This window comes from Tetrao urogallus, assembly GCF_951394365.1.
Source record: "Tetrao urogallus genome assembly, chromosome: 1".
Classification (NCBI taxonomy): Eukaryota; Metazoa; Chordata; class Aves; order Galliformes; family Phasianidae; genus Tetrao; species Tetrao urogallus.
This window is the reverse complement of record NC_136813.1, coordinates 25979670-26007113: the sequence shown is the minus strand read 5'-3', so window position 1 is coordinate 26007113 and position 27444 is coordinate 25979670. Positions and strand designations below refer to the sequence as shown.

General features: G+C 44.0%; 1 protein-coding gene across 1 annotated transcript; it reads right to left on the bottom strand.

Moving 5' to 3' along the window:
- Positions 1-11261: 11261 nt before the first annotated feature.
- TMEM272 (transmembrane protein 272) lies at positions 11262-25850 on the bottom strand (the record flags this gene model as incomplete). The annotated part of the gene is made up of 4 exons (XM_079534239.1): positions 11262-11624; positions 14168-14250; positions 19653-19712; positions 25793-25850. 4 exons carry the CDS (start codon positions 25848-25850, stop codon positions 11262-11264), a joined length of 564 nt encoding a protein of 187 aa, XP_079390365.1.
- Positions 25851-27444: the final 1594 nt, after the last annotated feature.

Genomic DNA, 27444 nt, shown 5'->3' with positions numbered 1-27444 from the left:
TCACAGGGTAAAAAGACACATTTTCACGGGGATATCTTCTTCCCTACAGAGACATCTAGATAAATATCATACCTTTGCACCAAATCTGAAAATGCTTGTTCTTATTAAAACAGATGGAAGAATTTATTTTAAACCAGTCAGTTTAAACCAATTTTATTTGTTTGTTCTTGGAAATGTCTAGGATGTTTTGACTGAAGTCTTCCTAAACAATTCACCCTGATTCTGATGCTCAAAATGGATTCTTCTGACCCAAAAAGTAACAGCTTGGCAGTGGTGTAATTGGCAGCATTATTTCTGTAATGGAAAAGTGAATGGCTGCCTGAACTACAGATACATATAGAGGTCACTCTGAAGGTAATGCCTCCTGTTTATTTCCATGGAAACCGCAACAGATGCAAAGAGCACAACAACACTGTTTGATAGAGCAAATTCTCAGCTACAAAACACTATTTTTCAACATAATCACCACCAATTAGCTGTACATTTTTGCTAGTGATGAACAAGAGACTGCATGCCATCCTTATGAAAATCTGCACCAGCAGAGGTCACCCACTGTTTCACAGCTGCTGTGATGACATCATTGCTAGGAAAATGGTGCCCAAGCAGTCCATCTTTCATCAGACCAAACAAAGAAAGTTAGAAGGTGCTAAATCTGGACTATACAGTGGATATGTTATGACAGTCTAACCTAGACTGGCAGCCTGTGGCCTTCAGACTGATATAGGGCATGGCATTATTGTGTTACAAGAGAAAGATTTTCGTCTTCTCTGGCCTGATTCTGGAAGTTCAAGCCTTCAGCTCCGTCAGCTTTGTGATGTAATGGTCAGAGTTGATGGTTTGTCTGGGTTCTAAGAAATCCAGCAGGATCACCCCTTCCCTAGCCCAAAAGACAGAGCACATCGCTTTACCTGCTGAGGACTGCTTCTCAAACTTTTTCTTCAATGTGGAATTCACATGTCACCAGTCCATGGGCTGCTGTTACTCTGGCTCATAGTGGTGACATCACATCTCATCACCAGTAATGATGCAATCCAGGAAACTGTCCCCTTCAGTCTTGTATTGGTTCAGTAGGTCCTGACAAACTTGCATATGGGGTTCTTTCTGTTCCTGTACAAGCATCTGTGGGACATACCTGGTGCAAACTTTGTGATATTCCAACATTGCCACCACCATTTCCAACACCTTGAAGCTAATTCATAATCTTGCCTCCACTGCTGTTTGTCACAAAGCAATAATAATGGGATATTGGCAAGAAGTTTCAAACTCTACTGCCATACCGACAACACTGGCTCTGATGCCATGGACCATAGTCAATAGAAGGCATTACTTTTGGAGCAGTCTCCATCCTGTGTAAATGTAAATATATAATACTGAGCTGTATGGAAACAGTTTTGTGATCATCACCTACAACCTGCAGTTAGCAACCAGAACTGCACAGCAACTGCTAAAATGATGTTAGATAATCATATTCACTGTGATCTGAGCAGATGTTAGCTTTGTGCAAATCCTGCATGCTGTCTGACATAACATTCCTTCTTCTTCATTTGAATCCCTTGCCCTGATAGCCCTCCAGCTTCTGCTTTTTCCTTACAGACTGTTCAAATCTGTCTGGTTTCTCTCCATGAATGCTGGTTCTGGGAAAACACACAGCAGAGCAGAAACAGTTATGTGAGCACGCCTGCTGTTACAAACATCCAGTGTTGCCCCAGATATTTATGCTAGTTAGAATGTCTCACCTTGGGTGTTGTAACCCTCGGTGCTTCTCAGTATGCTGTCCTAGGATAGTAATGTTCCACGGTTGCTTACCCTGCAGAATTACCTGCATTCTTTACAGGAAACATGATTTCAGTTTGAAAAACATTAGCAAATCCCAAACAAAACAAAATTCCTGTGGAAGTTCCTGTGAGTGCACTAATCCGGGTTGTGCTTTATTCCCTTGTCACTCCTCTTTTTACCCTGCATATTTGTTAAGTGCATACAGCTTAACATAAAGCAAAAATGGATGATGGTTCTGATATGTTTTATTCGTAGTTTTGTCTACGTTCTCAAAGATAAGGGGAACATGTCTGCAATCTGCAGGCGTCTCTAAAACTAAGTGGAAGATGGAAGATTGACAAGATTGTGCCTCCCTTCCAGGCTAAACCATTTGAACTGGAATCATCTGGGTGCTGTGTGATGCAACATGGAAGGACTAACCAGTGTGAGTATGCATGGCAGAAGCTTCCCACTAGTCAAACACAAAATATAATAACATAGGCAGACAGTGGGAGAGCTTACGGCATTTTAAGGGTTAGGCAGAAATGGAAAATGAGAGCATATTACTTCTGTTTATTGACATTAGGGCCTCAGAGAATGTATGTTTGCTAGGAAGGAGTTTGAATGTAGAGCTGGGAACTTATATCACATTTGTACACACTCAATTTTACCTAAGGATATTAAATAAATACAATAGCATCAATACTGTGATCATAGAATCATAGAGTTACAGAATTATAAAATGGCTTCGGTTGAGGGACCTCAAGGATCATCAATTTCCAATCCCTCTGCCAGAGGCAGGGCTGACAACTTCTAGACCAGGCAGTAGATCAGATTGCCCACGGCCCCATTCAGCCTGGCCTTGAACACCTCCAGGGACAGGGCATCTGCATCTTCTCTGGGCAACCTTTTCCAGGGCCTCTCTGCCCTTCCTGTGAAAAACTTCCCCCAACATTTAATCTAAATCCAGCCCTTTGAATGGTCAAAGGGTTCTCCAGACCTTTGACCACTTTCATGACCCTCCTCTGGACTTTCTCCAAAAGCTCCACATCTTTTCTGTGTTGGTGGTCCCAGATTTGGATGCAGTACTCCAGATGGGGCCTCACAAGGGCAGAGTAGAGGGGGGCAATCACTTCCCTCATCCTGCTGGCCACCCTTTTTCTAATGGAACCCAGGACACCATTGGCCTTTCAGTCTGCTAGCGTGCACTGCTGGATCATGTTAAGTTTTTCATCAACCAACCCCTAAGACCTTCTCATCAGGGCTACTCTCAATGAGTTCTTTCCCAGTTTGTATACACTACGTCAATCCAAGTGCAAAACCTTTCACTTGGCTTTGTTGAATGTCATTAGGTTAGCCACACCCTTCTATCAAATACAGTTTCCAGGAGTTTCTCTAAGTGTTGCTGTTATTTCATTTCTCCTCTTGTGATGTTTTGCCTTTGTGTTGTTCCAGAGGCAGGAGAGATGGAATAAGTGCTGCCTACTAACCCAGCCATCTCAGTGACGAGGCAATAGAGATTGTGTGCAGGAGAATGATAAGACTGTATTGTCAGGAGCTGGCTGATGCTACTGAAGAACTGAAGTACTGGCAGTACACTCACAGTAAAAAAATCCTCCTATGTCAAGGGTTTTTTTTTTGGCTGTGTGTTCCCTTTTGTACTGAATTCTAGGTTGATGCTCTTTGTTAGCAGATTTAGAATCCATTCTGGCATTTGGAAAATTTGGGAAGCTGCAGCTTTTGATTTCTTTCTTGCAGCTAGTTTAGCAAGCATTAAACCAAAGCAAGAGACTATTCTGAATAAGAGGGATTTTTTGAACTAGCAATTCTTCTCGTGGATTGTCAGCAAACAACTGGGGTAGTTATAGCCAGGAGCTGTTATTTGCGTCGACTGACAGCTGCACTGGAAGGGGCAGGATCAAGAGAGGCACAAAGCTGTTGAGCTCCTTACATTCCCCTCATTCGACTACTGAACAAGATGACTTCACCTTGCTCACTCCTTATATAACATGCTCAAATTTACTGTTTCACTTGAGGACAGCAGCACTTCAGGTATATCTATGCTGTCAAATAACTCATAGCTTATTCTCAGGGCTAGATCCTCTTACTGCTCATACTACACAGATATTTGATGATGCACAGGCTGCTTTCTTTACACATTAAACAGCTATGTCTGTCCAAAACAAGCTCAAGTATGGTCTGGGGGATACTTTCCTTGAAGAATAATTCATTCTCAAGCACTATGAGTGAGATTGCACCCGGGCTGACTGCACAGCATGGCCTGGCACTGGTAATCCTATATTCAGGTGCCTGCATCTTGCAGTGTAGAAGCAGCCTCTGAGTTCGTTATGCAGACCATTCACAAGTGCAGAAAATTCTCAAAGCAAATAAAATATCTGAATTGTTGTGATTGTGATCCCCTCAGTGTTAGGATTTCTTGAAGACCTCATTGTTTTCATAAAACGCAAGGGCTGGTGAAAATGCACCTCTGGCCACACAGCTGGACTGACATGAAAAGAATCCTTGGATTTGATCCATCCTTGTATCTGTGAAAGAGCAAGGAGTTTTAAACAAGGTTTTAATTACCTCACAACACAAAAGAAAAGTTGAGGGTACTGATTGCTCTGCAGGGCTCTGCATTTCAGCATGCTTCATGTTTTCTTCCCAAGGGACAGGTAGAGTACTCAAGAGCTGAAAAGCAATTATGTTATACAAAATGTTTAAGAGCAGCTTCAAGGCCATTCTGCCAGTCTCTTCTATTATCTTTGTCTTAAGCACAACTGGCTCCTTTCCTTGCTTCCTACAGAAGATCCAGAAGGCTTTTGCGCATTCTTTCACCACAGTTGCCAAATTTCTAATTAAGTTGTTGTGCCTGGCCCCGTTAAGTCAATCAGAACATGGCCACTGATTGCAGTGGGAGCAAGAGCAGGTTTTAAGGGCCAAAGTTTCAGAAGAGCTCAACATCTGTAGTTAGAGACAGGTTTTCAAAGGAAGTGGCAACCGTGTGCAAGTCACCATCTTTGGAGACACACGTTTGCCATGAGCATTTTCCACGATGTCCTCGTGGACACTCAAGAGCACTTGAGACGTTAAAGCACCCTCTAAGTGTAACAGCAATTATGAGCTGTCAGCAGTTCTCAGACAGAGGCAGCGCACTTCTTTCTGCCTGGCTGGAGTAGAGGTCCTGCGAGTGGTTGAAGAGGAGCATCCAGGCCTGGAGATCCCAGCATCATATCTGACGTGTTGATGTGATCAGAAGAGTGGGAGTAGAAAAGATACTCATCCTGAGTGCAGCAAAGTGTCAAAGTTCTAGCTGTTCTGGGGAGCAGCAGGGTATTCTCTTTCTTTGTGTGCTTTTATACCCAAGTCACTGATAAGTTTGCCAGCTCCTGTCTTCAGCAGGGTTGTTTGCAATGAAATCAGGCTTTCTCTAGGCCAAGTAGCCTGTTGTGCTCAAGAAGCAGCTGTACCAGTATGTCATAATTTCTCCACTGTTTGCACCCTGCAAACTGAGCTCAGTGCTGCACCCTGAGTACTCAGCTCAGTACTGAAAAGTAATTTTTTTTCCCCCAAAGGACTAAGAATCAAATCCAAAAGATATGCAGGTACCTAACTGATGTGGAAATCTGGAGGATCTCCTTGTAGAAAAACCTTTTGCACACATTGGCCCTCAGGCCCATACTTTGCATCTCAGGACACCTCTCAGATTTGAACTGTTAGATCGCAGCCTGGGAAAAATATGATAGATTTCTGCCAGATGAGATTTAACAAAAGCAAGTGTAGAGTCTTGCATCTGGGGAGGAATAATTCCACGCACCAGTACAGGTTGGGGGATGACCTGCTGGAGGGGAGCTCTGCAGAGAGGGACCTGGTGTCCTGGTGGACGACAGGTTGGCCATGAGCCAGCAGTGTGCCCTTGTAGCCAAAAAGGCCAATGGCATCCTGGGGTGCATTAAAAAGAGCATGGCCAGCAGGTCGAGGGAGGTGATCCTCCCCCTCTACTCTGCCCTGGTGAGGCCTCATCTGGAGTACTGCGTCCAGTTCTGGGCTCCCCAGTACAAAACAGACAGGGATCTCTTGGAAAGAGTCCAGCGGAGGGCCATGAAGATGGTGAAGGGCCTGGAGCATCTCTCCTATGAAGAAAGGCTGAGTGAACTGGGTCTGTTCAGCCTTGGGAAGAGAAGACTGAGAGGGGACCTGATCCAGGTCTATAAATATCTGAGGTGTGGGGGGCAGAGTGGCGAGGCCAGACTGTTTTCAGTGGTGAGTGGAGACAGGACAAGGGGAAACGGCCGGAAACTGCAGCATAGGAAGTTCTGCACAAATGTGCACAAGAACTTCTTTACGGTGAGGCGACGGAGCACTGGAACAGGCTGCCCAGGGAGGTGGTGGAGTCTCCTTCTCTGGAGATGTTCAAGACCTGCCTGGATGCCGACCAGTGCGACCTGCTGTAGGGAACCTGCTTTGGCAGGGGGGTTGGACTCGATGATCTCTGGAGGTCCCTTCCAACACCTACGATTCACCAATTCTTAATCCACTGTACAGTCCATCTTTCAAATCCATACCTTCTCATTTTAGAGAGAAGGGATCATGTCAAAGGCTTTGTAGAAGTCCAGGTAGATGACATCTATCTCCCTTCTCCTGTCCACTGATGCTGTCACTCCATTATACCAGATTGGTCAGGCTCCATCTGCCCTTGGTGAAGCTGTGCTGGCTGTCTCAGATTATCTCTTCATCTCATGTGTGCCTTAACATGGTAACCAGGAGGATCCCAGGCACAGAGGTGAGGTTCACTAGCCCGTAGTTCCCTGGGTCTTCCTTTCTCCCTTTCTTGGGAGTAGGGAGTAATGTTTTCCAGTCACCAGGGATTTTACCTGACAGCCACGATTTTTCAAATATGATGGAGAGCGGCTTGGCAACCACATCAGCCATCTTTCTCAGAACCCTGCGATGCATGTCATCCAGCCCCATGGATTTATATACGGTTTCATGAGGAAGTCTAGTGGGGTGGAATCCACTCCTCTCACCCACACCTAGAGGTTCAGGATCCTGGCAGACACAGGCAGCCTGGCCACCTGTGAAGACTGGGGCAAAGCAGCTCATTGAGTACCTCAGCTTTTTCCTATGTCTGACGAAGCCAGTTCTCCATCCTCATTTATCAGAGGGGGAACACTCTCCTTGGCTGTCTGCCTGCCTATGTACCTGTAGAACCCCTTCTTATTATTTTTCACATCCCTCACCAAATTCAGCTCTCTGTCTGTGCCTTGGCTTTCCTAATCTTATTTCTACACAACGTCTCTATATTCTTCCCAGGCACCCTGCTTCCACGTCCTGTACATTTCTCTCTTTTCCCTCAGTTTAAGCTGCAGGTCCTTGCTCAGCCAACTCTGAAACATGTAAAACAGCTCTTGAACTAACCAAGAATAACTTCTACTTTTTTATTATTTTCTGCACAGTCACCTTGTACTGTTAAAGTGTGATGCCTTGGGGCCTCATAAAGTCTGAACCAATTGCCTTGTGAGAGCAATCTCCTATTTTTATTCCTGAACAGTATGAATTCCTGTTTCTACTCCAGCAATGAGGTCTGTGACATGTCTGATGTCCTTCTTCCCTACTTCTGTGGGTCAGCAGGTAGCCCTCCAGAGCTACCTATGTTGAAATGAAAGAATGAGACATTTACTTATCTGTCTGCAGCTTTTAAAACAGCTCTGGGAAGCTGTTCCTCAAAGCTTTGGAATATGATGTCTATTGCCAAAGAAGGTGGAGTGGAGGGAGGAGAAATACACTGTGGGCAATAAAATGTAATAAATGTAATGTATTGCATGTCTACTGCCATTGCATTTATGATATGTATATGTCTGTATTCTTCTTTGTGCAAGCAGAAATATCTTTGTGTCTTCATATTGTTGGATTTCCATAGTACCCACAACTAGCAGAGCACAGGCAATCTAATCCATTGAAACTGTGGCTATTTCTTCTGTTGAAAGCTAGAAAGATAGCTTTGTTTCTCAAAAGGGAGAGATGATTTAACTAGAATGGTTACAGACAATTTCCTCCATTGTAGTCGTTACATTTCTGAGTTCATCATAATTGGCTTAAGGGTGTATTTTGTTCAATTTTCCCAAAGCCATTTATTTCACTGCAGGAAAAATAAAAAAATAAAAAAATAAAAAAATAAATTAAATTTGTAATTTTGGTCTAGTGGGAAAATGTTAAACATTTTCATACCAAGGCATAGACTGTATTTTCAGCCTTTCAGCTTTGGGGTTGTAATGATTTAGTTCTCCACAGCAGTCTGCAGAGGGAATGTATTTGTTCCTCCAGGGACTGAGCTCATCCATGCCTGGGACACCATCACTCTGTGAATTTAGGAAGTTACTGTTTACAAGGTAAGGTGCTGAAGACCACGTTCCTAGCTTACCCCAAAGGGAGATAAAATGCTTTCACTTAAACCAGCTTCATTTGAATTTAAGCTGAGTGCTTTATTGAGTGTTAGGAGCAATCCTGCTGAAGATGACGGACCAGGAGAATGTTGATAACTTAATAAGCCACAGTAACACAGTGCTATGCATCATATGCTCCAAACTGGCTGTCCTTGCTCCACACCTGCGTGATTCTATCCTGCTGAAGGAGGCAGTGGCAGTGTAATAGATTATTCACATACATTAGTAAAGTTAAATACTGTCAATTCAGAATTTTCCTCCCTCGATCTTAACGAAGTTTTCTGTTTACCATATAGATGTTTAAAGTATTTTACAACTGCCCTTAGCTTCCTTAATACCTCCTCTATTACTTTCAGCTTGAGTCAACCAACTATTGAACACTGGCATTGTGATTTATCAGCTGTTTCCCACAAAGTCAGTGAATGTTCTGGGTTCTCATACCTAAAGAATTAAGTCTCCACAACTGACTGCAGAGATTCATTCAGCCTGAATGAGATGCAGGCCTCAGGCTCACTGGTGTGTCACTGGTGTGTTTCATGAATTATTGCTCATCTGCTGCTGCAACTGCCCGCATACAGGCACACAGAAAACACAAGGCAATGGGACTCAGCTCATCTCTTCTTCTGTGGGGCAAACTAAAATCAAATCGTATTTGGTTGGGTAGGAGCACACACATTGTCACTTGCTGCAAGGTCGCAGGGTGTGTAGTGGCACAGCAGTCAGTTCTGACACACACAGGAGTAATTTTCTGTAATCAAGAATGACTCTAGCAGCATTTTACAAGAACAGGGACATTTTTATTGGAGTCCAGTGATTGGAATGAATGTCTGTAGCTATTTTAGTGTTACATTTCCTTTGCATAATAAAATCTTTTTAATGCTTTTTGGTAAGGTTCCTGTGTAATGCTAAACAGCAGCTTTGTTACATTCAAGTGCTGGCCGGATGTCAAGATGCTGAAATGCAATTTTTTAAACACCGTGACATCTTAATGAATGAAATATGCTCTCCACTGAAGGTAGAATCATGTAGAGTGGTTCAGAACTGAGCATCTGTCTGTGCCAAAATCTGGTAGTCCAAATGCTGAGCCATGAGATACTTGGGGCAGGAAGGAGGAATTCTAGCATTCCACTGTTGGCAACAGTTATGTTTCAGAAATGCGTAGTACCTTCAGAGAGGCAATGGAGAGCATGGGGTGAAGCAGCTCATGGGAAAACACAGCCTGGATCTTCAGTTCATGTATAAAAGGAAGGGCTGCCGCTGCTCATACTTCCCTGCACACAGCATGCATCAAGTGGCAGTGTTAGCAACTTCCATTTGTTGAATTTCTGAATGGGGACAGCATATCTCCGACTCCTGATAACTGCTGCGGAGCTGGGGAGTGCTACGCTGATTTTTCCTCTTCTACCCATTTTCCCACCGGCTTGCTAAGATTAGGTTTCCGCAACTACATAATTCCTAAAGCTGGGGCATGAATTAAAATCTATCTGGACCAAATGCACCCTTAGTCTATGCAACGGCTCTGAGATAGATGTTCACAGGTGATTCCCACAGATATTCTATTGTTCAGCCTCAGACCCAGGAGGAATGGTTGAACAAAGCCTGTTCAGCTGTGGGTATTGTTGTTGAACAGATCTTGCCCTTCCACAGGTGCCTTACAGCTCTGTTAGGTTTCTCTAAAACACACACTTCTAAAAACACTGGTTTTTAACAGAAAAGATACCCCAAGCCCGCATCTGCTTCCTGTGCCTGGGGCCATCCTCATGCTTGCATACAGGAGAGCCCTTCCACTTTGACTGTATTAACAGATTTGCATAAAAGAAAAAGCAGAAAGAGCGCTTTTATACTGCATTCATCAGCACATAAAAAACAATCTCCCAGGACCAGGTACAGGCTCTTTCCATTACATGTCACAAAACAATTGTCTCTGAGCATGCTGGTGCTTTTAAAGCTGACACTGCTGTTGGCTTAAAAGCTGTATTAGTTACATCTATCCATTAAGTACAGATTTCCGTAAGTACGGCACTGCAGTGAACAAATCAGGTGTTTCACACTCACACCACAACCAGAGGACTGCTGTAGTAAGCACATCCACCTGAAATTCCCACATTCCTTCTCATGTTCCGTATTTAAATATTCTATATTACCGTGTTCTATGTTTAAAACACTAACATAGCCTCATCAGTTTTGATGTGAACTTAATCACCGTGGTTTGACAAGCATCTTGGTGTGGTACTGACAAATTAATATTATACAAGAAGTGGAGAAATGAGTCTCCCTGGGCTGGGAACTGCTGAGTCCTGGTTACAGCGCCTAATCTGTTGCTCAGTAGCTCATTTCCTGGTGGCCTTGGCTCAGTTTGGATGCACTGGATATACATGGATACATGGAGACTGTTTTAGCACCAAAGATAGATACAGATGCTTTCTAGACCAAGTTCAGGAGAGATCTTGGTGCCATATTCGAGCTGCCTTTTATATATGCTCATACTGCTATCCCAGATACTTAACAGGCTGGTCTAACAGTGGCCTGGGTAGCTTTCTGATGAGCATCTAAGTCACTGTCAAAGTCCAAAGTCAAAGTGGTCTGAATGCAGCCCTATACCTTTTGTTGCCTCAGCTCCTGCATCTTTAATGCAAGGACAGTAACACACCTCGGCAAGGCTACAGAGGTGTTCAGGTCCCAGTAAAGGGGATAACATGGCTACTTTTACAGGCAAATATGTACTGTGCTGTAAAACCAGGAGCCTGGTTTTGAAGGAGTTTGTCATATCCAAGAGCTTACTAAAGAATTTGACACTTCAAATAGAAAATCCAAGAGTTAAAAAAGGGCTATAGAAGTTAGCAAGACTGCACCCTGGCATCTATAGCAGCAATTTCACATGGAGTAAGCTGTATTCTAGTTTAGCTATTTCCAAATGGCACTGGAATGTGATTTACAATTTCCTCCTGCAGTTGACTGCTAACATACGTATATATAGTACAACAAAGATACGCATAAGGGTGAGTTATTGCCTTTTCATTGCACACCCTTTCCTAAACATCTGGAACTTTATTTACGTGGCACTTAGTCTTCCTCTGAAGAGTATCTTTGCCTGGAAAAAAGATATATGCAACAGCTACAAAAGATGAGGAGGAAGAGAACAGTATGGCTAATAATGAGAACACCAACAGCAAAAATGTACAAGGTTTTGTCACAGTAATCCTGGGGCTGGTGAAAAGGTGGGATGAAATTTGGCAGGTACACTGAAAACACCCAGTAGTTCCCAAGAATGAACCAGAGGAAGAGGAAGATGCTGAGGGTTAGATGGATGTAGTACTTGTGAGCGTTCTGCCTCCAGGGGTATTCATCGTCATCATCATCATCGATCACAACAGACTTGGAAAGCAGTTGCCTCATCTTGGTTGAGTCGTACAGCAGCAGAGTCACCTGGAACCATTGGGGAGAAAAGGGAATGAGTAAACGGTGGAAAGTCTGAACATCTCCTGACCACTGCCAACCTTTGGACCAAACTAAAATTGAGTGTGGGAAAGAGAGGTACAAGAAATCTGAGGAGCCCAAAATGAGACAGATCCTTGGTGAGATTTTTAGGCCAGACATTGGAAAAATAACTTGCCAATGGCATGATAGAAAAGCATGGGAACAGATTATGTGGGGAAATGGCAGCAGTTTTCACACTGGAGATTTAAAAAATCAAATTAGAGTAATTGCTAAATGAGCTGAGGAGGGAAGTTCCTGCCTAGTTGTGGGTGGATTTCTCTCCCCTCGTTGCTTTCCATTACCATGTAGGTGAATCAACTGAGAACAGGATTCTCTTGCTCTACCTTGTAGAACTGTTCAGTTGTGTATTGACTAAATATTTGCTGGAAAAGCCAGCTGTTTTCCTAACCCAGTTGTTGGCAAAGGTTATGAGAAACAGAGATTAAGGTCCAGCCACAAACATAGGCCAAAAAATGCCGTTTCCACTGGATGTCATGCATCACAGCTGAGAACTTGGAACTGGTTGTTCAAACCAGTAAGGCATGTTCTCCTCATGTGAGCATTTATTTTAGGCAGGCTCATGACACCTGGGAGAGGAAAAACTACCTGCCCACTGGGTCTTACTTCTCCATATGGGGGCCTGTTTGTTGACTTTAAGCACCATGATGCTTGTTAGCTTTGAGATGATCTCAGCACATAGTAGATGCCTGTGCTGAAGCCTCATCATGCTCAGTGATGGGAATGGGGTTAACTGATAGGTGAGTGTTGTTTCAGAGGAAGACAGAAAACCCTTGGATTTATAGATCTCATCTATACCATCTAACCGCTCCATATAAAGTCTATCCTTCTGCACACTGCTTTGCCACGCTGTAGTTGAAGCAAATTCTGGCTGTTGCTCACACTGATAATAATGCAGAATATATGGTTATGGAGCAGAAAGGCATGAATTCAGCAAGACTCTCCAGATACTGTAGAGTGGCTGCATCGTGTTGGTGAACAACTACAGGTTATCAAAGCTTTTAAAAGACTGGAGGCGCTGAAAAAGCCAAATAGATGAGATCCATGTGGCCAGAATGAGTAGTCATTAAATTGCATCTATCACAGGACAGTGTTCTTTCAAGACCTCATCCTGTACTCATCCTATACCCATTCTTAGAGTGTCCATAAATCTCTAAGTCTCAGATTTCAAGCTAGTTAAGTGTACTGCTCAGGCACAACTCCCATACGCCAGTAGCAGTCAGTGCAGTTCCATGAATGCAACTGGGTAGAACTAAGGGGTGGGATTCAGCTAGAGATCAAGCACTATGAGATGACAAAAGTTAGCCAAATCAAGTTCAGATATATTGCCAGCCTGCAAAAAAACACTGTCCTGTGTCAGCTGAAACCAAATTCAATCCAGTATTTGATGTCGGTAGAAATATTAACCGACCCACTTACTCTGGGTGATAAAAAGTGATTTCAAATCAGCAACAGCTAAGAGATAGTCAGCATTTTTGATGAATGCTTCCATTCATTAGCCTGAGAAGTTCCTTTCAAATCTGATCTCTTCTAAAGCATTGTTAAATTGTCTTTGAATATACAGATAAGTCCAGAGGTGTGATCAAATATCTAAACATTTGCCAGGAGAACTCATAGCATTCACATAGCAAGATTAAGTACTAGATTAAGTACTTTCTTGCTTCTCCTTTTACTTATTTGCTGCCCAAAGATCCTCAGAGGGATAATTGGTTTCCCAGTGCTGTACTGCAGTTTGCTTATAACTGTGAAGGAGTTCAGGGGATGTAGAGATCTACAAATAGTTTCCCTGATCTTTCAGTCCTGGCAAAGAAAAGGACCTGGATGCATTAGCTAAGGGGCCTGTCAAAGTGGGGTCATCCTTTGCCCTGGAGTCATCGCAGAGCTACAGCTCTATAGTGCCCAGGGTGTGACATGTGTATGGGGTGTCTTGCCAAGTAGCCAAGTAGCCATCCTCTGCTGGCTCAGTAAAGATAAATGAGCATGGTCCTCTAGAAGAGAGCTGGTTGTGCCCAGATTAATAGGCACAGCAATGCAAGGGTACATTTACTTAGGGTTGAAAGCCATGCTACTGTGTGGTCACTGCTTCTAACCATGCTGAAGTGTGATAAATTGAACCCGTGCAGCACTATGAGCAAACACCTGCGAAAATGAAGGAGGCTTGGAGGACTGTTTGAGGAAATAGGACTTCATTTCCCATAGCCAGCCATGTTATGCAGTCTTTTCTATCAGTGGGTTTGATAGCAGACATACTGTAAGAGAAAGTCATACCACAGTGTATGGGACAATGCTGAAGGGAGCTCATTAGCATTTCACTTGGCTGATGGGTGCCCTGAGTTTGGAACAAGTGCAGTTCAATCCAGATAGCCGTCTCCTGTACTGCATGCACATGGCTGTCTGGTGCCATCATTTTGTCTTAACCAATAAGTCAAAGTCTAGTCACACAACGTATTTTTCACACATAGAATGCACATTACCTTTAAGCTGCCAATCACGCCACCCACCAACAGATATAATGGAATTAGTGGCTGAACTGGGCAATCTTCCAAAAACTTCATTCCTGAACAGCAAAAATTAATAATGTTTGTTATCTTGAGTGATCAAACGGTGCAACAAGCTGTACAGTGCAAACTAAAATTCTGCACTGAAGTTCAGTTCTTAGACCCAAGATACATACCCAGTGTCTGTTGAAGTGGGAGCTGAATTAAGTGGGGTTTGCATCTCCCACTGCAGGAGTGAGGGCTGTGAGCAAGCAAAGGGCAGGAGGGGAGCAAATCTAACTACTTAACTACTCTGGCTTCCATTTTAACATCTGATAAATGAACAATTGACTGAGCTGGTCAGGAAGTTTTCATCAGAAGTAGAAAAAAATCATTGAAAATTAGTACCATTTATAAATTATTTTTTTTTTCATCTGATAACCTACTCCCAGGCCTCTCCTATTAGCACCATGTTTGTAGCATGTTCCTGAGTCAGATTCCTTAAAGCTTGGGTGCCAGTGCTTGTGGGAGCTCCTGGAACCATTTCAGTTTCCCAGGCAGCTAATAGGGAACGAGGGATGCTCAAATTTCTAGGCTGTTTGGTTGCTGGAGAATAAAAAGCACTGGTTGTTATGGAGCTGGGGATCCTGGCAACCCTCAAATCTACTGCTAGCATGAGAAAGCTGAGTAAGTTTTAGGGAAGGGAATGTATGGTGGTACAAGGCTGATGCTGGCATTAGACACTGAAGCTTATGATACAGGTCTGTGGCAGTGAGACTCATCTGTCCAAATTTAGATGTCTGCAATGCAGGCATCTATATCTGAACTAGTTTCCTAGACTCTCCTTATGGTCAACAGGGAGAAATAGACCCTTCTAAAATTCAATTCATCTCTTCCTAAGATAGGCATTTAAAATAGGTCAGATGAATTGTGCCCTGAAAGTGCTTCTTTCTCTCTATAACTGTACAAGGAATCTAGACAGCCAGCTGTAAGTACCTAAAGTTAGCCGAGCTGAATCATTTGCCCAAGTCTCCTACTCACTGGTGTCTTTAAATAATTTTAAATTCTTCATTACCCTATAATTTTATTGTCATTGAGCCCATATTTCGGGACTTCTACTGTTCAGTTGCAGAAGCCAGAAAGGATTTTCTGTTTTCTTCTTGCTGTAAAACTCATTTTCTAGGAGTTTTTTTTTTACTTTTCTCCAAACAATTGGTTGTCATTTTGATGCAGGACACTTAGAGCAATGTGCTGGCCTTAGTGTTAAACATTTCTCTGGTGGAACGTCTTGTTTTCATGTTCAAAACTACATCAAAAAGGCAGTGTGGCGTCAGGAAAAAGATATCAGTGATTTGACGGGGAGTGGGTTTGGATTTTTTGTTGTTGTTTGGGTTGGGGTTTTTTTGCCTTCTTCCACCAAATTTGTCCACCAAATCCACTGCTATGGGTGCTCTAGAACATTGCTGGTGTGCTAAACCTCTCCCGTACTTCTTGCATAGCATAATATGGATATCCTGGATTGTGGTTGCTTTGCTATGGATCTTACATTAGTCATAATATGCAGTGACCTGCTATGGAGAAGCATAGGGATTATTCTAGACTAAATATTTAGTACTAAGCCTCTTGTAATTGAAAAGGGCTGGACTTGGATGGACTTGGACTCTCTTCCTTTCTGTCTGCTGTTTCTAAGCCTGCAATTTTTTGTCCATTTTGCCACTAACACTGAAACCTATTCAGACTCCCAACTTTTAAAAGGTGGGCAATAGAGAAATCACTGAGAATTCTATCATTTTCAGAAAGCAGCTGCCAGTGTTTCCAGAGTCCTTGGCCGTATAATAGCCTGCTTGAAAAGCAGCTGGCCAGGGATCTTAGGGAATATATATAAGTGTAAGAACCCAGACAATTGCTGTTTCCAATGCACTACTGAGATTTTGATTTGAGAGAAAAAAAATAGGCAAGAAAACATGCCAATTTTCTTTCATGGAGTTAAGATTCTGTTTCCCAGACCAATCTGTTATGGAATCCTTTCATATATGTAACATGGCAGCACTCAGACTTGGGAACAATTTGAATGACAGGCAGTGTTACTCTGTAGTTTTGAGGAGAATGTTCCAGGCAGATATGACAGCAAAAGAAAAGATGAAAGGAATTAGTACATTTATAACTTTAAAAATACAGTACTGTGGGTGAATGGGAAATATGGACCTACTGCTGGCAGATAAGCACTGACATTTGCTACAACGAAATTGAGGCATATGTGTAATGCAGAGATCAATTCACACATAGCATGTGCTTTATTTGGGAACACCCAGACCAGCAGGAGAGCATCAGTGCTTCCTTTCCATGGGCACCAGCTTTGCTCCCCTTTGGCTCTTGGTGATGGGGGTCGATGGGCGATGAGAAATCCAAGCCCTGCTGTGAATCCAGCGCTCCCAGTGACCTGCCCTGGCACACAGCACTGGCCTTGTTTTAACTGCTCTGCTCTTCTCAGGCAGCTGGAAATGGCTGAAATGCACCTCATAACAGAGGACTTCTTTAAAAAATCTACAGTGTGATTTACAGTACCACCAAGATTTTGAAATATACACTGTTATTGTGTAATTACTACCAGTAATTCACCGCTGTGTTTTAACTTATATTGTTGTAATTTGCTTGTTAACATCTGAAAATATCTCAGTTTCCCTCTGCAGAAAGCACAAGACAAAATGACTGGAGGGGCACCAGCATGATCTCTGCAATCATGAAAACAGATTGTTATCAAAAAATCAGAGGCTTCTGCTTGGATAATAAATACCTGCATTTGCCTTGACATATAATTTTTCTAAAAATAGCTTTGAAGGTACGCAGCCACAGAATACCAATATTGTCTGACAATGCAATATTACAGTGACATCATCTCTTCATTTTGGTGAGTTGTGGAAAAAGAAGGGCTCTGCCTTTGGTGGGGGAGATGACCACAACTCCAGGCTAATATCTTACCATGCACTTTGCATTTCTCACTGATTTTAAAGGTATTATAAAATATCCCCAAGAAACATTATTTCAAAGCAGTCAGATTCCACTGTGGATCCATTTCCAGAAGGCTTGCTGTCAACATGCACACAAGCTGTACCACACTTGAAATCATACCTTCTCACCCCTACTCCACAGCTCAGGCATGTTCAGACTGGGGAAAAGCTAAAGCCAAAATCCTCTTATGGGATGAATAGCAATTTTAAGTCATGGATAAGCATAGGAGCCTAAGTGTTGAGATGGAACAGTTGAGGCCATCTCTCAAGTTCCTAATTGCTCTTTAATCCCTAATTAGAACACCCTAATTCCTAATTAGGACTCCCTAATCAGAGCCGTATCACAGTCATTTCTGGTACTGAGGAGACCCCAGATAAAGGAAGCAGGGTTGGCATTCAGCTGAACACATTTTTTCACATTTCTGTCCAAAAAGAGATGCCTGCAGTTGGGCTCATTGTCCAGAGTCCCTCAAAAGTAATCTCATCCTATTGCAGACATCCAAAGGAGGCTGTGGGAATTTCACTATCAGAAATGCCCATTTCCCTTAATTGACAGCAAGGGCAAAACAGAATACTGAGCTTGGTTACAGCCACGTACAGTCCAGATTGAGTTGTGATTTATCCCACCCACAATGCCTGTGTATAGAGCTCATTTGCACCATCACTCTTTAATTATAAGGCAGAAGATGAACAGCTCCTCAAGGACACCAAGACGGAATTAATGTTAGGGTTTCTGAGGACAAGACTTAAAATTTAGTATCTGGATACTCTGGAAAAAGACATTCAAAATCTAAGAAATGACATCTGATAAAGTTGAGAACTACATCTAGAAGAGAAAACCTAAATGTAAATAAAAAACAAGAAATCTCTGACAGGGAAAAGCTCTGCCAGAAACCATCTGGGCCTGTAATGCACCATAAGCTAAATAAGAGCCAGTGAGCTGGTACAGAGAGCATCTTTTCTTCTGAGGTGCATTTACAGGAATCCTGCATGTTAAACAGAGGAGCTAATTATTCTGTGCTGCTCATTCCTCAGGTCTCAGCTGAGTCTTGTGTTCTGTCATATTTTTTGAGGAGGAAAAATAAGCTATGCATACCAGGGGCCAAAAGAGGAAGGCAAACGTATAAGAAAGCTACAAAAAAGTGACCTGTGAGGTCAGGTTGGAAGAATTGGAAGAAGGATGGAGGGGAGTTATAATAGGAATCTTCAAATATTTCAAAGCTTCTTTGGGTAGGACAGTCACCAATGTATCTTTGTGTGTAGGACAGGCTACAGACTATTTCATTTGCCATAGGGGAGACTTAGGTTGGATGTGGGGAAAATTATTTTGTCTGAGAGAGCAGTAAGATGCTGAAATAGGCTCTGTGGGGAGCTGTGGAATTTTCTTGAGTCAGGGGAAGCCCCAGGTCTGCCAGAGGGATCCTGAGCATAAGAGCTGGTCTGAAAGGGGAGGCAGGGTGGTACCTCTGCCTGTGTGCCTCAAGTCAGGGTCATGGCCCCTGGGGAGGGTGTGGAGGGTCCAAAGGAAGCAATGAAGTATTGGGAAATGTGCTAGAAAATGTGCCTTAAAAAACCCTCTATTAATGATAAGAGAAAAGTGATCCTCAGGAAAGAAAAGAGCCTTACACAGTTTGAAAATGTTTAACATTCTGCAGCTCAAAATATTTTCCTTTCCTTTCTTAAACATTTGATCCTTAATTCTACTTGCAAAGCCAGCCTTCGGGTGGTTATAAAAAGACAGATGAGCCAAAAAACAGGTCGCATTTTCAAAAAGGTGGAGAAATAGCAGACTAGACAATCTTGTCTTCCCTTCCAGCCCTGTGCTTCTAGGGTTTTTGCAGTGCAGTTAATACAGAGGAAGCCTGATTAATGAAATCTTCTCATGTGTCGGATGCTGAGCTTCCACCCCCAGACAGAGCTGAAACACCCACAGACCTCTGCCAGTTGCTGGTAGCCTAAGCAGCAATTGGGCTGAAGCAAACACGCCAATAAAAAAGTGAATTAAAATAGATCTGAGACACAGACCATATCAGCAACTTCATGGTGAAAAGAAGTCACAGAGTGGTTTAGGTTAGAAGGGACCTCTAGAGGTCATCTGGACCAGCCCAACAATGGAAAATGTTCAGATGCCCTCCTAATAAGCAGTGCACTGCCAGAAAATTCAGAGTTATGGTTAGATATAGAGAAACCCAGACCCTGTTAGATTACAGAGATGTACCAGTAAGGTGTCCAAATTTCCTAACTCCCATCCCATGCTAAAGTGACCCACACTGGAGGTGTATTTAAGACAAGTAGTTTCTGAATTTAAGAACTGCTTGCTCCCCTCCATACGGTGTGGACTGTCTGAAGCTTAATTACAAGTTTAATGATTGGAAACTTCAAGGTTTCCAACTCCTTTCTCCCACAAGATGCATTAACTTGCCAGGCAGTGTCAGAAAATTCAAATTACAGAAGTGCTTCTGTAGTTAACTTACCTGTAAAAGTCATGGACAATGGTAAGGCAAGGAAAGCAAGGAGCCCAAATATAAAGCATGCTGTGAATGGCAAAAAAAAAAAAAAAAAAGAAAAAAGAAAAAAGAAAAAGAAAAAGAAAATAAAGACAGTGTTATTGGAGTTTAGAAGTTCCACCAGTGCTTTGCAGTGTACAAGATGCAGGGGGAATATCACATTTATTGTGCAGCATCTGAGACGATGAGACCAGGAAATGGTCTGCTGCTCTTCCAGAGCTCAAGCCTCTATTTTTTAATTAATACATTTTAGTTCTTACATCAGCAATAAAACAATGAGAGACACAAAGTACTTTTGCTGCTACTACTTTTAAATATCTGACTGCTTCATTAGCCTGCACCAGCTTCAGACACTGCCAGGTTACAGTGTGTGATAACAAGCAGCTCGCATGAGCTAATCCATGGCAACTGATGAGCCGTGTCTGTTTGCGAAGCAAATAGCAGCTGTAATGCCATTACACTCGGTTTTCCCTGATAGCTAAATAAGTGATCTTTATTGCACAAGGGGAGAGTGTGGGGTTAGTCTGGCTCCCTGACCCAGCTCAGCACATGGACACAAAGACAGAGAACAGCTTATCACTGGGATACTCTAGCTCCATGGAGGGATACTCTAGGGGTGTGCATCAACTTTTCTCTTGGATGAGAGGCTCTGAGGTGCCTAGTTACTCCTCAGAGACCTGCTGCTGTTTCTGAATCCCCATACTTTCCCAGCACAGTCTGATGCGACTGAGGATGAGTGCTTACTTTTGCAGAAATCCAGTGTCGATGACAATGTGAGCAGCCTATCTTCTGCAAAGGCTGCCACCTCTGTGCCTCATCATGGGCACTCTGCAATATTAAAGTGAGATGCTGCTCCAGAAAATGAGGGGGAAGCATAATGAGGAAATTCTGCAGTGAGCGTCCCTGCAGAACACTTCTTGATCTGCAAGTAGGTGCCTAAGAAAGCAAATGTGCAATGGGCATAGACTGTGGAAGTAGGCATAAGTTGCAGAAGGGTTAAGAAAAGAGTAGTGTGCCTCCGTGGAAGATTATGAAAGAAGTCAGAGCTCATATCCCAGCACTGCAGCCTCTGCCAAACAATTTGCTCCCTTTGTGCAATGTAGGACTGGACCCACTGCCTGTGACATGATGCTGTGCAGTGCAGCACAGGATGGCTGCGCAGTGCTGCCAAAGCATCACCATCAGGGTGCTTGTAGGAATAGGGAAACAGCACTGCCTCCATTTGCCAGAAGGAGAAACTGAATCAGAGACGTAGTGGCACTATCAAAATCTGGATTTTCTGCCTTGCAGTCACTTTTCACAGGAATCCATCCCCCCCCCCACACACACACACTGCTTGTGTTTCCTTTACAGGGAGCATAGAGCTCATACTTCTGTGCCTGAGAGATGACTGTCTTTCTCAGAAACAGCATGTTTATTATTTCTATGAATTGGTGGAGACTGAAGATATTTTGAGCTGAAGAAAGCACTTCTGTTCCTTTGTGCCACTCCTCCTCCTCTCTCTGCCGGTTGGCCTCTCTCACACACATTCCTGCTCTGGCTCTTCCATGTCTTGAATTCGACACAGACCAGAAACTCCTCCTCTGCCTGAGTGATATCCTACCCTTGACTAAGCTCTTTCAAACACTGACACCCCAGACCCTTCCTTTTCACCAAGTGTCCCATTTCATGCCAGACATTCTTGCTGTTATGTTATCTAGACTATAATTTTCATCGGCTAGAGCAGTGTTTGAAGTTCAGTTGGACTTCAAACACACCCATGCACATCACCAGCAGGCAGTGCCCATCTCAACAAATGTACCTAGCATCCAAATGAATACAGCTGAAGTGGGCAGGGGCTGCACCGATTCCCCATTGTTGCCTTAGGTCCCGTCATCACAGTGCTGTCAGCAGCTCTGAGTGGAGCCACCAATCTGGTGGAGGTATCACCTCCTCCTGTTCCTGCAGGAACAAGTTGGAGGTGGCACCGTGCCATTCCTTCACCGGGCAGTGCATGGATCAGTGGGGAGGGATGCTGTGATGAGCCCTGAGAGGCTCAGCAAGGCCCACATTTATGTGGGGCTGTGCATCTGGTACACAGCTGGCTCGTATATGTCTAACATCTCTATCCAGAAGCTTGATTTTGTAGGAGAGAAATGGGAGGTAGGGACAACTTGCGGCTCAAGAGAAAAAGATAATGGTTCATTAATTCTCCTCCCACAGCAGTCGCTGGGAATGTATTTACTCATTATCTTCCCATTCAGCCTTAGCCTCTTAGGTCTGGAATTGGAGGGGCAGATGCATCGTCTGGGAAGGCTTCCAGCGCTGTGTTCAACAAAGTGAGACTCTCAACAATTGACTACGCAACTGGCAGAGCTAAAGACCGTTTTCCCCAATTCGTTGAGGGGGGGTTCAGAGCAGCGCTCCTCAGATAGGACACACACACTCTGCCTGCATTTGCCTGGATTGTGCTGCCCCAGTCTGGTCTGAAGACAAATTGCTCAATAAAATGCAATTTGTCGCAAGGTAGCAAGGCAGTTCTGCAGAAGGAGCTGCTGTCCATGCAGTTTCACACACGTGGCTAGCAATAGCTCTAAGTCAGCAGTATCACCACACCAGCTCGTCAGAAGAGCCCTGGGACCCAGTCCTAGAAAAAGAGGCAAGAAAAGACTGGCAGTCTCTAAAACCACAGCTGAGTGAGGTAAATGAGCCCAGGCATGGTTCAGAGGAACATCAGAAAAGCACCTGATCCAAGGAGCTGCTGTCAGGGCATCAGGCAGCAGAGCCACTGCTGGGGCAGCCATTTTGTGATCGGCATGAGCAAGGCCCTGCTATGGGAGGCAACACAAGCAACCCTAATGTGCAGTCACAGCAGAGAAAGAGGAGAGGGAACGGCTTTCCGTTTTGCACATTCCTTGAAATCTGTGGGCAGGAAAATCAGCAGGGTGGTGCAGAGCGCCTCCTGCACAGCAGGACTTTTCAATGCCATAAACTCACAGTTTAGCTGAGCTTTCAGGCTCCTGCCAGAACTCCCCACACTATTCCACTGCATGGAAGTAAATGAGCGTGAAATCACCACCAACACCACGGCTGTGTGGCTTGGTCTCTCTTCTGATCTGAAGTGATTTATGACTACAGATCTTAATCTATCCACTTTGTGAATGGCATGCTCGTATGGCAGTAGTGCAGCCTGCTCAGGAGACCACATGGCAAGCTCTCTGACAATATACATCATAATACATGAGGTGTTGGGTACTTTAGCCACACTGTTCTATGGCCTGCCAACTTTTTGATAAAAAAGGAGAATGTTTTTTACAAATTTTGCATTCACCCCAGGGTTTATCTTCATGGGCAAGTTGAGGAGCAAAGGTCTGGGTATAAATTCACAGCAGCCCTTTCTCAGCCCCAACAGGATTCTGCTTTGAAAGGGGCTGACTTGCAGCAGTGTGGATGTCAGTAAATTTGGTTTACAGCCCGATACCTGGGATGCAGATGCACGTGGCAACCTCTGAGAAGACTCCATGCCAGTGCAGCCTCATCTGGAGCACTGCGTGCAGCTTTGGGCACCAGAATATAAGAAGAATGTGGTGTCCAAAGAAAGGCTATGGTGAAGTGTTTGGAGGGGAAGATGTATGAGGAGCAACTGAGATCCCTTGGTGTGTTCAGCAGAGAGCAGAGGAGCTGAGGGGAAGCCTGATGGCGGCTGCAGCTCCTCACAGGGAGCGGAGGGCAGCGCTGAGCTCTGCTCTGTGTGACAGCGACAGGGAACCAGGGAACGGCATGGAGCTGCGTCAGGGGAGGCAGCTGGGGGTGAGGGAAATGGTCGGTGGGCATGGAACAGCCTGCCCAGGGCTGTGGGCACAGCACCAAGCTGCTGGAATTCAAGGAGTATCTGGACAAGGTTCTCAGACATAGAGTTGAATTATGGGTGGTCCTGTGTGGAGCCGAGAGTTGGACTCGATGATCTTTTTGGGTCCCTTCCAACTTCTTATCTTCTATGGTTCTATGATTCTATGACTTGAAATCAGCATTAAAGAGGAGCTGAAATAGGAATGAAGAAACCAGAATCCATCGTTAACCTCAATTAGCTTCTGGGAAGTGGGCCCCTCATTTTGGAAGTGCATTAAGGCAGTTTCGGAGGATGCTGCAAGGATGCATGTGGAAAGCACTTAGGAAGCAGTGTCACAGTGTGCTATAGGGCAGTGTGGAAGGTAGCAGTGTAACAGAGTGCGTACACATCACAGGTATCTTCATCCACCTTTTACTCCTTCATGGTATTTGCAGGAAACCTCTACAAGATTGAAAGAGCCTTGCAGAAGTCTCCAGTACCAGTGCAAGGTCACCACTGGAGGCGAAGAGAGTGCAATAAAGTTGAGCTGAAGACCAAACCCAACCTCAGTCTCCAGCTGTTTGCTATATGCCATTCATCACTGTCTGCTTAGAAAAGCTTCTATTACTGTGAAACAGGTAACTGGTAGCTGTGTACCCAAGTAAGCTATGCCAGCATTGCAACACCTACAATTTAAGTTTCTGGTTGCAGGACTGACACCAGCAACGCTGTTCTCCTCAGCAACAATTTGGAAAGAGGTGCCAGTAACCTGGGAACATTCAACTGAATGGTGAAGGTGTATACATAAAGATTATAGGCACTGCGGGGGTTAGGCAATATTGCAGAACAGCTTGACTGAATTTTATGCCATGTCTCTAGCTACTGAATTACAGCTATGTCATGACTTCAGTGCTGAATTTGGCCCCTTGTGCTTAATTTCCAGATGCACTTTTTAAATACAGTGTAGGCATTACATAAAGAGCCGCTGATTTGCTTTGCAAGAGGCTCAGCATAGTGAATTAGCCTTTTATTCTGTGGTCAGTTATTTAATATTGCCCTAATGTTCTGAGCTTAAATTGCTGTATGAAGAACGAAAATAACGTAAATGATGCTGAGGAAGTTGGGTGACTCTTCAGAGTCATTTAAATATCAGGAAACAATAGGTACAACGTGGGCTGTGCTGAAATGCAATTTGAAAAATGTACACGGGGTGATGAGAAAATGTAAAATGAAGCACCAGGGCACTTTAGGGGAGTTTGCATTCTAACAAAAAGAAAATCAGTTTGGGATGCAGTGGCTGATCTGTAGCTAAAGCCAAGTCGATTTTGAACTTAAATGTAAAGAGGAACTAAAGATAATGGATTTCTTGGGTGGTATTTCTGAGTTGCTTTGCACAAGGGGGACTTTGTGGGTATCCAAGAAGGTGCTCCTGAGGTAAGGGAGCAGGCATGAGATCAGAACTAATCCCATTCTTTCAAAAAACCTTCAGAAATATCTTTTGTTTTCTCAGCCATCATTAAAGCTCTGGTACCAGCAGGGAACAGTGACATTTTTCTCCTAACTAGTAGGAACAAAAATCAGAGGACACACTGCATTTGCCTTTTTGTTCCATGCACCTCTGGTTATTTCCCTGCTACTCCTCCAGCACCAGCTCTAAGAGCAGTCCCAGCTGCTTGGCTGAATTCTGCTCTTCCACGACTGTTCATGCTGAAATGCACTTGGGACTCATCAGTGCTGCTGTTTGATCTGAAGGACTGCAAGGCAGCAAGGAGCAATGTGACTTAATCACAAGTTAAAGTTTGTTCTGAACTTTGAGAGCCGTTGAAGTGAAGCCAAAGAATTTCATATAAAAGACCCTGAGGTGATCTCCATGGACTGACAACTGCAATGGGTTGTGTGGGTGAAGTATCAATTAGGCTGAGTGGTCAAGTGGATGAAGGACTTTTCTTCTCTGTACATCTGAGTGGAATTAGAAACTGCTGTTGATTAAAAGTGAAAGCAAAAATTGCGTGCAACTCAGAGTGAAAAGGAGATACAGTCAGTGGGAGTTTTGAAGATATTGGCTCTTAACCCTCTGCTCAACCTGCTCTGATCCACGTAACAGTACAGGTAGATACTTTAGAGATGCAACTGCTGCTCTATCAGCACTTAAAATCACTTAGGAAAGGAAAAGGAAAGCAGGGAAGTCAAGGAAAATTCAGGCGGGACTTGGTGCCACCTTAACTTCGTTCTAGACTTATTTCTATTAGCTGTGGAGCTGTTTAAATATAGAGAGAGGTTACTCCCAGAGCAGCCTTACCATTGCTGGCAATTTTGGATATGCAGCGGTGACAAGCTTTCTCCAGGCCAGCCGGCATTGTGAAGCACCTTTTGGGCTGTCTGTGGGGATACAGAAGTGAATACAGTTATGAAAATCAAAAGCAGTGTCTTCAACTAACTAAATATCTTGGTTCAGAGTGATTCACATACTTCTGTAGTCTTTCACTACCCTGAAGACCCCCCAAAATCAGCCCCAAATGCAGGCAGTGAAAGCATGAGGCACTCAGAGTTGAACACCCTGGGAGAGGCTTTCCTTCTGTGGCCTTCACAGCCTCTCAAGCCTGGTTTTCAGTGGCATAAAACCTGCTTCTCCATTGCTCCTTGCCTCGCCCATTGCTTTTTGCCACCCTACTCACGCACAGTTTGTACAGCGCCGGATCCGGGTAATTGTGAAGAATTGGACAGTAGCCATGGAAAATGTACACATCTGCCAAAGATTCTGGTAAGGAGGGGGGTGGGGGTAACCAGAGCCCTCACTTTTGGTTGGAGTTGGAGCAGCACAAAGTGCATCTGACCTTGTGAGAAAGCTCAGTGACAGAGGTACAATTTGCTACACAATGCAGATCTCTGCAAATATTATTTAGTGAGCAAAAGTGAAGTAAAGAAAAGGGGAAAAGAGGGGAAGAAGATACTTTTGAGATCAGGGACTGTTCTGAAGAGGGACGTGGAATGGAAACTACAAACCTCAGGGAGCTCAGAACACAATGCCTTTCATTAGAAAGTAGCTGGATTAGAAAGTAGGGCTTTGTAATGAAGAACTTTTATGATGGGGTGAGGGATGAGCAGTCAGTGAGTCATCCAGGCTGGGCATAAAACAGCATTGGACAGTTAAATAGTCCAATCCAGTGCTGATGGGAGTGTTAATGGGTGTTTGGAAAGCTCTCACACGCATGTGCACATGCTCCAAGCCTCCGGGACAGGTCCACCATCAGCACCAACTGGGTGAATAGGTGGCGAAAAATGAGACTGGGGTTGTTCTGAGGTGCAGAAGAAATATTGATCAGAAAGGGACATGTGGGTAATGGCTAAAGTACTGGAAGAAAGAGATCCCAAATCACACCTCCTCTCCCTGTGGTCTCAGGACACAGGACACAAAACCCGCTAGGATGAAGATGAATGAGACCAAGCACAGCCCACTACTAATTATTTTGCTGTAGGTCATTTCTGCTCAGCTGCTGTAGCTTGTTATCTCGTGATAATCGCAATACATGTTGTGCAGAACCATTTTTCACTTCTTATGTATGTACCTATCATAAGAGCTCTGCTGAGTTCCCAGCAAAGGACTCTATTTCAGACTTGCCGAAGGAGCAAAAGGAATAGGAATGCATGTGGAGGAGGCAGGAATGGAGGAAGATGCCCCAAATCAGCTTCTTTTGAATTCTCTAAAAAGCAGTATTTTAAGTGTGCCACATTCTGTTCCAAGCTGACCTGAAACCCATCCAGCACAGTTTCTCACTGTGCATGCAAAGCCCAAGCTGGCCCAAACCCTACAAAGACTGCAAGGCCCCAGAGAGGAGGTGAAGACAAACTTGCACCAGCCAGGCAATGCATGGCCATGTACCCACACCATCACATGTCCAATCCCCACCATATATGGCTGAGATGTGCAAGCACAGAGACCACAAAGATGAT